The sequence below is a fragment of the Hyalella azteca genome, unplaced genomic scaffold (assembly GCF_000764305.2).
Source record: "Hyalella azteca isolate HAZT.00-mixed unplaced genomic scaffold, Hazt_2.0.2 contig13027, whole genome shotgun sequence".
NCBI lineage: Eukaryota > Metazoa > Arthropoda > Malacostraca > Amphipoda > Hyalellidae > Hyalella > Hyalella azteca.
This window is the reverse complement of record NW_025942964.1, coordinates 244,296-255,130: the sequence shown is the minus strand read 5'-3', so window position 1 is coordinate 255,130 and position 10,835 is coordinate 244,296. Positions and strand designations below refer to the sequence as shown.

Below are 10,835 nucleotides of genomic sequence, written 5' to 3'. Positions count from 1 at the left end.
TTTTCCTTGAAAATCTAACATCAGGCTTAATTTTTAAAAAGTTATGGTTAGAAAAGATTGCTTTAGTGGTAATTTTAAAAAATCAAAGGCAAAAGTGTGCCATTTACTTTAATAATTCTGAAGCTATTACTAAAATTTATGCAAGGGCCATAGGAATGGATGAAATTGTCTCCTAGCATGATAGTTTTTCTCTCATTTAACTTTTATGGGTGGCCTCTGCCCAATTTTCCCATTCGGTTAACATTTAATCATTAGAATATCTAATAAATTTTTATTTCAAATAAAGATTGCATATTCAAAGTGAAAAAGTTGCTTAACATTTTTTTGCAAGAATATTTCACATAGGTTCTTCTTAAAAAATGTGAAATAAATTTATGAATGATCTGCAAACAATCTAAAATAGTTTATATCTATCCCTAATCAATTTAACTTGTGAAATTAAAATGGTCATAAAATCAGATATTAATTAATAGAAACATTTTTCAGAAAAAATTTCAATTTACAAATTTGGAGTTTTTGTACCTACTGAATGAAGTGAGTGTACCAAATGTTTGCTCAGAAAACATTTGTTGCTGTAGTAACTGTCTTCTGTTTTTCAATGTTTCTCCAAGAGGGTTCAATTATACAAAAATCAGATTATTAATGGAAAATTAGCTTTTGTTTAGGAATTTCGTTCCAAACTTCATCTAAAAGTAGCATTGAAGTTTCGAAAAATTGATGCCGTGTCAAAAAGATTTATACTGTTGAATGCTATAGTAGTAGTAATCTAGTTAAATTTATAGTTTGATGGCAATATTTGTTTGGAAAATATTTGGATATAAGCATATATAGTAAATTTGATCACGCAATGCATTCTTTATGCAGAGGCTCCAATTAATGCTAGGGGCTTGGCTAATTCTACAATTGAATCCTCATTTGGCACAACAAGCTTCCCTGCTGCAGATGCAACTAGCAACATGTCCAATAGGACTGGACAGAGTGCAGCAACTGGCAATGATCCACGAAGCACCACTGAGAAATCTAAAAAGGGAGGAAAAATCCGATCTCAATTATTACACCCACCTGGAGAAATCAAGGGGCATACTTCATCTCCCCTTGCATTCTCTGTTGCTGATGATCCATCAGAGCTCAGATGTCTGAAGAAAAATACCAACTTGATGAGAGTCAACAAAATACTAAAAGATGTTACTTGTGAGTTATTATGCTGCACCTTTTTCAATGAGAACATTTTATGAAGATCTTCTCCAATTATTTGCCTAGATGAATATTTATAAATCATAGTCTTGTCGTAACTCATTACTACCCTATATATTAGTTCTTCAAATCATTAATTACAATTATAATCTAATTGTTGTAGGACACTAATAACATTGTTTATCCATTTTGATCTCCCAATAGAGTTTTAATTATATTTTCAGTGCCTACAACCAACAAGGTGCGGAAAAATCGTCGCATGTACAGAGCAGGAGACTACTGGCTTGGTCCATATCTTGGATCATCACCAGTCAATTCTGTTGTCCAGTGCTTAGCTAGAAAAGTTGGCACAGGTGAATAATTAATTAGAAACAATCATACATGGTATAATTAGACATTATTATTGGATGAGCCCAATAATTGCTCATTATTGGTGTTATATATATACCTGATAATTTTCAGATTGTTTGCAGGCATGTATCAAATTATTTATAGTTTAATTTTATTTAAAGCTTTAGTTCAAGTAAAGAAAAAAAGCATATCAGTTTAAACAGTAATTTATATTTTCAGCTAGGTACCTGTTGAATTGATAGCTGCAATTTGAATATAGTTTTTTAAGCATTATTACAAACTATAGTCCCATGGATTATGTTTGAATTTTGGTCATGCTTGTTTCTCATACTGCCATACTTTACAGATGAGTTCTATACAATGAAGGTGCTCACCATTTATGAAGGAGAAGATGAAACACAGGATGATCGACAAGGAAAAATGCTTCTTCATACTGAACATTCTCTATTGTCCATGTTGAAAGACACTCCTGGAGTTATTGGGATGCATGCTCTCTTTCAGGTGATAGTTATTCTTTTGATATTTTATTGCTTTTAGTTTATATAGGTATTCAAGAACTATTCTCAAGGATAGTTCCACATGATATTACCTTCAAGATAATCTATGTATTGGATTTATAGTACCTACCGGTATAGCTCATATAATTGCAGTTTTTTTCAAACACTAATTGATCATTTAATTGCTTTCTTATGTTGTTTACAACTGATTTTTCATATCAGGATTATGCCTTTGACTGTGTGCGGAGGTGTTCACCAATGCGGCCGTCACATGTGAAGGCTTCAGTTAGCATGCGCAAGAAAAACCAAACTCAGAGGCAGCGGTCACAAAACGTGGGTTCCTTAAAGAAAATTCCCAGCTTTCGTCCCTCCAATGAACGCTCATCATCTCAGAGTAAATAAATATTCTTATGTATAGTCATGGCCTATCTACCTACTGTTCTGTTAATATCTACTGTTATTTGTATGTATATTATAAATATGGTAATACAGCAGAATTTGAGGAACGTATGTATAACCATTCTACACATTCATACTTCTGAGTCTGAAGCCTCTAGCTTAGTCCTAGTGAAAATGAAGTATTTCACTAAAGAAGAAAGAATGTAAGTCTTCTTTCAAAGAATATAAATCTTAATTTATGCCTTGTTAATTTCCGGTGGATTTACTTATGGTTGAGTTTGATCCTTCATAACTGGAATTAGGAGCATGTTTACCCGTGGTCAGATTTTAACACCAGTCATATAGGCAAAACAGATTTATTCATTAAAAAAATCCTGAAGAAAAAAAGTTCTTTCCTAGGGATCTAAAACATTCAACCTCAATTGCTTTCAATGCTGTAACATAAGAAACTAAAACATTTTCAATTAAACAGAAAGCATTTATGTGCAACGAAGTAAATAGGATTTGAATCCAAGTGCACAAACATTCAGCTCGATTAAATTGGCCTTCTGCCCCCCTCCTCTTCACTCTTCAAGATTTCACTCTTACCATCCTCTTCTCCTCTCTCCTTCTCCATGCGTCCTGCAAATACATCTGAACTCACTCAATCACAGCCAAAGTTGCTCCCTCAGACAAATCCACGATCATTTCAATCCACTCCTCACTTGTTCTCTCTTACCCCACACTATTAAAATCATCCCCTCATATTTTTTAAAACAAATTTACCCATCACGTTAGGGCGGCAGTCATCGGCATCAACTTCACGTGCAGCTCCAGCCAACTCTGCCACCATACGGCCTGCTTCTGCAAGCACAGCAACACCAAACCTTACCGCGACGCTTCCTTCTGAACCAACTTCATCTGCTGATGACGGTTCAGTGTCAACCTTCCAACCAACTGCCACACTGCCATCTTTATCAACAAGTTCCACTTTCGTGGCGGCAGCTGCAGTTCCCGCGACATCAACTGTAAGCTCGGTTTTTGCTCTCCCACCCCCGCCGCCTCCCCGGAGGCGTAGAGGGAATTTCTCATCGTCAAGAACTAGGGGCAACATAAATTCATCCCGTCAAGCCAACACGCTACCTCGTTATGTGACAATACCTCGGCAGTCGGGACGTAGATATCATAGAAGACTGCAAAGCACAGAATCTCAAGGGCTAAGGGCTAGAGAAGCGCTTCGTCACCGACGTATAGTAGAGGACTCACGAAGAACTCGAGCATCCACATCTTCGCACAGGTCGTCGTCTTCCACAAGGAACTCTGGGGAGGGCAGGAGGTTCATTCCTCGATTTTTGGGGATCGGACATAGAGGAAGGTTCGGCCCCATTGACGACTTTCTTTACGATGCAGCGGACGTGTCTGACCCTCGGGACCTTGACTGCTTGTACACGGGCCGCATCGTGCGCAGGTTGTGTCTTGTGCTGGACTGCGTGACGCCACACGAGTTCTCCAACAAGACGGACCATCTCATGAACCTGCAGCATTACGTTATCGCCAGGCAAGCCCTGCCCGAGCTCGAGGCTCTCACTATTCTGTACCATACAGCTGCTGTGGTTCACAGCATACATGAGGTGTGTTAAACAGAGTGCATATGACGTGTATGATGTATAGCATTCATAAAGGGATCGGTGTGATGTACACACGAAGTGAGGGGTGCATGTGTGAAGTGTAATTAACAGTTACCAAGTAGTCAAGCTGTTAATAGATTAAGGAACACAATTTAAAGCCAAATGGAGAGGCCACTGCCAATCCCCGAGTAAATGATAATAATGTCGAGTGTTCGCTTGTATACATGCAAACTACTAAAATGTACCCTACGCATTATTTTTGATGAAGTTTGGAAAAGTTTATACTTTAGTTAGGTTATAGAGATTTTCTGTAATATTCATAATATGAAATTTTTATTTCCATGTTGGGTATCAATCATTAATTTGTTTTATAACTGATGTTTAATTTTTGCTTAATCACGATATTTGCTTCTTCGTTCAATTTCAAGTTTGCTTGAATTTCCAGAAAAACATCGTTCATCGAGACCTGAAGCTCGGGAACCTGGTGGTGGAGCGGGGCAGCGGTCGCGTCATCCTGACTAACCTGTGCCTCGGTCAGTTCCTCATGCCGGGCTGCCCCAAGCTGCAGGACCAGCGGGGCTCCCCCGCATACATTTCCCCGGACGTGCTTTCTGCTCAGCCTTACCGAGGTTATTTGCATGCGCTACTTCAGTTCGTGTAGATTTTATCGCACAGATTTTAGTAAATGGTGTCAGTGAAAGAGGTAGGTACTATTTTTTATTGAGTACCCTTTCGGCAGGTACGTATTTTATGGCCTATCCATACCGAGGTCTATTAAATGTGTTGCGTCAATTGGTGCTGAGTGTTGGCCAGGTTTATTTCCATAACCATGACCGTCTTAATTAATGTGGAATTCATTGACGAGAGCAGCAGACCTACTCTCTGCTTGTCGTGCTCTCGAAATTACGTTAGTTCGTCTTGTGCATAATTTATTGCATATATATTGTGTTGAAGTACAAGCAAAGAGTTCGTGTCTGCGTTCAACCAATTTATGTTTCACCTATTTACAAATATCTGCCTAAAATGCGATTATGTTTAGAATATATTTATGATTCTTAAACGTTCAAGTAAACTACACAAATATTAAAAAAACTTTAAAATAATAATAATATATATTAGATGACATCAACATCGAGAAAATGGCCATTAGGATACTTGTTTCTGATTTATACTCAATGAATCGCAGCTTTTCATAGTATTTTCGTTCATAATTATATATATTTATTATTGAATGTATTTCTCTTGCTGACAAAGTCTATTGAGTATTAGTGCGACCTGTAATGTGCTGACGCCGCCCGTGCAGGCAAGCCGTCTGACATGTGGTCGCTGGGCGTGGTTCTCTTCACGATGTTGTACGGACACTTCCCCTTCTATGATAAGGTGCCGCATGAGCTCTTCAAGAAGATCAAAGCTGCCAAGTACATCATACCCAGGTGCGACATGCTGCCATTTTGGCATTTAATGTTCATTTTGGCATTTAATGTTCATTTTGGCATTTAATGTTCATTTTGGCATTTAACATTCATTTTTGCATTTAATATTCATTTTGGTATTTAATATTCATTTTGGCCTTTTGTAATATTCATTCGGGGTCAAAGTTTAAGAACATAACTTGCTCTGAAGGTGAAATAAATGACAGATATTTGTGTTCGAATATCGTAAAGTGATCGAGGGCAAATGCAAAATTATTTAATCATCGATGTAATGGATGATCAGCTGAATAATTAAATGACGAAGCTAATGATGTCAAGTGGTAAACGTTATCTAAACGTTTCCCTACTATTCAAACTGAATCATTCTGCCAAAATTGTATCCTTCTACTTAAACGTATTAAATGTTTACTTCACAAAAATGAACGATCTTTGCTGTATGCAGGAATGACAACGTGAAGGGCGACACCGTGGATCTGATCCACTGCCTGCTGGAGGTGAAGCCGAGCGTCCGCTACACGTCTGGGCAGCTCCTGGCGCGGCTCTCGGCCAGCATACCTGCGAGGTTGGCGCTCGAGTCCCGCCGTGTCACTCCTCACGTATTTCAGGTGATCAATCCCTCTATTGAGAATCACTCACCACGTATTTCAGGTGATCAATCCCTTTATTGAGAATCACACCCCACGTATTTCAGGTGATCAATCCCTCTATTGAGAATCACACCCCACGTATTTCAGGTGATCAATCCCTCTATTGAGAATCACACCCCACTTATTTCAGGTGATCAATCACTCTATTGAGAATCACTCCCCACGTATTTCAGGTGATCAATCCCTCTATTTAGAATCTAGTTGAATTTCTTCGATCATTTTTAAGGTAAATTATAGTGACATATACGGTGACATAGGTATATTGCATAGGTATATTGCATAATTATACCTGCAAGAATCCAACCTGATTTTTTCGCTAACTGCCGATGTAAATCAATTGAATAATACTTCAACTTGAAAGATATCAACTGAATTTCTTCGCCTATTAACAAGTTGAATTGATTCAATAATATTCAAACCTGGCTTAATTGATAGTGCCTATGATATTTATAAGCAGAATCTCAGTTGAGTTTACGGAGCGGCGCAACTTTTTGCTGCACATTTATAGCTATACTACCTGACTTCACTGTATTCGCGTTCCATGCGAAAGAAGAAACTGTCTTCCACGTCGATTCAGTCTATGCCTTGATACCCTACACTGGTCTCTGAATTCATTGACTTCACGATATGTTTTTTTATTTGTGTTAAAAAGGAACGTTTAACGATTTGTTTAATCAACTTTGATGTGTGCAGATCGTCCCTGATCTGGACGACCGCTTGAAGGATGCTTTGAAACGCTGCGCCTCTCCTCCTGGTCCTCTGAGCCTCGTTTCCCCAGATGCCACGCCCTCCCCATCCATCCTCCCCATGAGCGGACCGAGCTCCTTTTCCGCATCTTCTTCCCTGCCGCCTTCAGTTACCTCAGATTCTGGGGAAGGAGGCGCCAGTTCTACGACATCGGCTTCCGGGTCTTCCTCCTCGACTTTGTCCTCGCCATTTGACCGAGAGCGACCTCAGCAGCGTCTGCATCAGCAGCTTCAGCAGCTGCAGATCATCCCGCCAAATAGACTTTTTCTGTCATCTCCCAACCCGGACGGGATGCAAGAAGTGCCTGAGGTGCGCATCCACTCCTCCATTTCCAGAATTCTAGTTGCGCCTGGAACGGTCAACTCAAATGGACAGAATTCGGGCTCAAGTTTACCTTCGAGCGTCACGTCGAACACCTTCTTGCCTTCTCTGTTCTCCTCACGAGGCGGGTCCAGTTTCTCGCCTCTCTTCCGGACCTCAGGGTCCAATTCTGGGATCGGAGCTTCTGCGCCGTCGTTGACTGTGTCCGCAGCACCGCCAGTCTACCAAGCCGTGCCGTCTGCTGACCTGCACAGCGGCTCTCTATCAGATTTCTCAGTGCCGGCAACCCGTAGCCCGTTTGTTTCTGAGTCTCCTTCTTTATATTCTCTGTCGCCATTGGCCGATGTAGCCGTCATGGATATCTACACAGATGCTGACGCCACGTCATCTGCTGGAATAGTGTCGTCTGTGGGATCTTCTGGTGTCTGGACTACAGGCGTCTCAAGCAGGCTGCTCGATTCATCTCCTCTGGCTTCGCCTAATTCCTCATTCACGTTCAATTTCAACGCCGCGACGACAGCTGCACGACGTAACCCACCCTTTACGGCGCGACGTAATGTTCACGCGTCACGTCGCGGTGGCATAACGTCGACCACGTCACGGCGTGGCGGCGTCACGCCCACCACGTCACGACGTAATGCTCTCACGACTACGTCGTCCGTGTTACGGTCCAGTGAGCTGCGATGGTCGTCGCCGTGCTCTTCTGGCCGTACCAGGACCGTGGCCGCACGGTCGTCGCCGAGCACCACGGCTGCTGTGCAGACGAGGTCCCTGGAAGGCACTTCGTCCTCAAACGACAGTGAACTCGACAGCCTCATCCATAGGATGAAGCAGGTCTGCATTAATGTTGACGTCGCGTTTTTGTCGTTAACTAATAAGGAATTTTTTGCACTAGGAAAACGGTATTTGTTTCAAAAGAAAAGGTTATTCTAGGTTTTCATTGTTAATAAACAATTTGTTTATGAATCGGAATATATTTTATGCATCACAATTTTTGGATCAATTCCGTCCCTAAACCACTATAAATTTTATCTATTTACAGTTGTCTATTTTGAAAGTATCTTTAACATGAAAGTAGGTGTTGAACTACTCACCTAAAACTCTTCATCATCAGGAGCGTCAGCTACGCGGCAACAACAGCATTGGGAACAGCTCAGGAAGTGGGCCCTCGATGAGGGACCCCCAGCTGCCCCCCATGGCCCCCCTGAGCACGGCGAGCAGATCAGGCTCGTCCCTCATCCCTCACAGTTACGGCGAGATCACCGCCCTCACTCCCGACCAACTGCTGGCACTGCGGGACCTGTTGCCACCGCTGCCTGGTGGGTTATGCGGGGTTTTCTTATCCTTATTGTTAGTTATTATTACTCCTAACCAGTTAGTTATTATTACTCCTAACCAGTTAGTTATTATTACTCCTAACCAGTTATTCATTATTACTCCTAACCAGTTAGTTATTAGTACTCCTAACCAGTTAGTTATTATTACTCCTAACCAGTTAGTTATTATTACTTCTAACCATTTAGTTATTATTACTCCTAACCAGTTAGTCATTATTACTCCTAACCAGTTAGTTATTAGTACTCCTAACCAGTTAGTTATTATTACTCCTAACCAGTTAGTTATTATTACTTCCAACCAGTTGGTTATTATTACTCCTAACCAGTTAGTTATTACTATTACTCCTAACCAGTTAGTCATTATTACTTCTAATCAGTTAGTTATTATTACTTCTAACCAGTTGGTCATTATAACTCCTAGCCAGTCAGTTATTATTACTTCCAATCAGTTAGTTATTATTACTCCTAACCAGTTAGTTATTATTACTCTTAACCAGTTAGTCATTATTACTCCTAACAAAATTCTCGCATTTAAGAGACTTTCCTGATATAGTTCCTGCTACATCAATCTAATCGCGTTTTGGTCGCAAGTTGTGCTTTCTTATGGAGTATAAAAAATTTCAGTCTTGCTCTGTTGCAAACGTATCTATCCAATTTATTGCAATTTAAATTCCTAGCTACTAAAGTCATATTCGTAAACAAAGGGTTAGAAACATAAATTATCTTCTATTCATTGTAACAGTTTTTTCCATTATATGAGGTTTTCTCGTTATTATTTTTATGTTGAACTCTTTTTATTGTTGTCATATCAGAATTCAGCTCTGCTTCCCGTCCCCGCGCTGTGGTCGCGACCGGAACGTCTTTTAACAACATCAGTCAGGCGCCACCAACCTCGACCACCGACCCCCTCAATATGAATCCATTGTGGCATCGGCTGGGGATTAATCGCCTCGCGCCTTCCTTGAGAACACCTTTCTTCTTTTCTTCCTTGGCAAGACCTCACGCCTCGTGGTCCTCCTCATCCTCCACTGAAGGCCTGTCACGACTCGTGTTGTCAAGGCAGCAGCCACAACAGGGCCAGAGCTCATCTAACTCTGCGTCTTCGACTTCCACTTCGACTCAAACTTCATCTGATGGAGCGACACCACCGACAGATGGAGTTCCAAGTGAAATCAATCCCCAGTCAAATGTGGTTCAATCGTCGGTACATGTTCAGCATGGATCAGATGCGGTTCAGGCTCCAACTTATTCGGTTCAATTGCCTTTTAGTTCAGGGGAATCGTCCTGTACCTTCGCGCAGGTTAGTTCAAACACCATACAGACTTCTTCCAGCTCAGCTCTGTCTTCCGTTATCACTAACTCAACCACTTCACTCACACCAGTCCTTTCCTTGCAAACATCATCTCCTGCGAGTCCCTCTTTTCGCGCTTCATCTCTTTTGACGACGGACTCCGCGTCAATGACGGGTCACCAGCAGACGTCTGAAGACGTGGCGCGCGAAGTATCCGGTTTTCCTGGAGGTTCAGGAACGACATCCAGCGGGGCTTGCATGTCATCAGCTACATCTTCTACTAGCATGTCTGAAACGTTGTCTAATGTTAATACTGAATCTCCAGGCTCGTCTGTTTCTTCCAGTGCATCTGCTTCACTGCCCAGCATGTCTGGCTTATCTAGCATGTATCGGACAACCCCTCGTAGGTCTCGTGCTCGGCGAACAAATTCAAGTGCGCCTTACCACGTGAACTTGAGGCCACGGAGAGGCTCAATACAAGGGTCCACCAGCCCGCAACGAGGAACAACCCAGCCCCTCATGAGTCCACGTCACCGACGTAGCACTCGGTCGTCTTCCAGGCCTCCCACGCACGTCTTCATGTCCTCAGATGACGACTCCATGGAAGAACTTTCGCCTCCTACGCGCCCAGACAGTCGGCAACGCGTGTCTTTTGACCCGTTGGCCGAGGACGCGAGTTCTTCGTCCAGTTCAGACTAGTGAAAATCTTGTAACGCTTTATTTTGTTATTGTTGATCCTTTGATTATATAGGCATGTTAAAATTAATAATTGTTAGGCTACTCAAAATGTGCATAATTTATTTTGACATCCTCAATTTTATTTTACGAATTAACTTGAAATGCATGTACAAATTATCATAAAATTATTCATTACACTATACTTTGAATCTAATTTATGAATCTAAATACTGTAATCTTAATGTCTTACATTATCAGATCTACCGTTGTTAATTTAGTACTCGTGTTCATTACCGTTCAAATTAACAATTCTTTTAAAGATTTTAAATTAAT

The 10,835-nt window shown here is 41.2% G+C and overlaps 1 protein-coding gene across 3 annotated transcripts; it reads left to right on the top strand.

Moving 5' to 3' along the window:
• The first annotated feature begins 349 nt into the window (after window positions 1-349).
• On the top strand, window positions 350-10,593 carry LOC108676925 (serine-rich adhesin for platelets). Of its 3 annotated transcripts, none has more exons than XM_018165083.2 (12): window positions 350-534; window positions 943-1,191; window positions 1,419-1,547; window positions 1,892-2,046; window positions 2,265-2,436; window positions 3,219-4,051; window positions 4,494-4,677; window positions 5,352-5,481; window positions 5,924-6,086; window positions 6,822-8,030; window positions 8,311-8,515; window positions 9,346-10,593. In XM_018165083.2, the coding sequence occupies exons 2-12, from the start codon at window positions 957-959 to the stop codon at window positions 10,521-10,523; spliced, it is 4,593 nt and encodes a 1,530-aa protein (XP_018020572.1). In that variant the 5' UTR covers window positions 350-534; window positions 943-956; the 3' UTR covers window positions 10,524-10,593. The 3 variants fall into 3 exon arrangements, with proteins under 3 accessions (XP_018020572.1, XP_047739442.1, XP_018020571.1); XM_047883486.1 differs by having other exon boundaries at window positions 865-1,191; XM_018165082.2 differs by lacking the exon at window positions 350-534 and having other exon boundaries at window positions 617-1,191.
• Window positions 10,594-10,835: the final 242 nt, after the last annotated feature.

What these genes read in the sequence shown, in the direction of transcription:
- LOC108676925 (XM_018165083.2), top strand. Translation starts at nt 957, where the DNA reads ATGTCCAATAGGACTGGACAGAGTGCAGCAACTGGCAATGATCCACGA. An exon ending in TGAACGCTCATCATCTCAGA is followed by an intron (nt 2,437 to 3,218) that starts GTAAATAAATAT and finishes CCATCACGTTAG; the next exon opens with GGCGGCAGTCATCGGCATCA. An exon ending in TTCTGCTCAGCCTTACCGAG is followed by an intron (nt 4,678 to 5,351) that starts GTTATTTGCATG and finishes CCGCCCGTGCAG; the next exon opens with GCAAGCCGTCTGACATGTGG.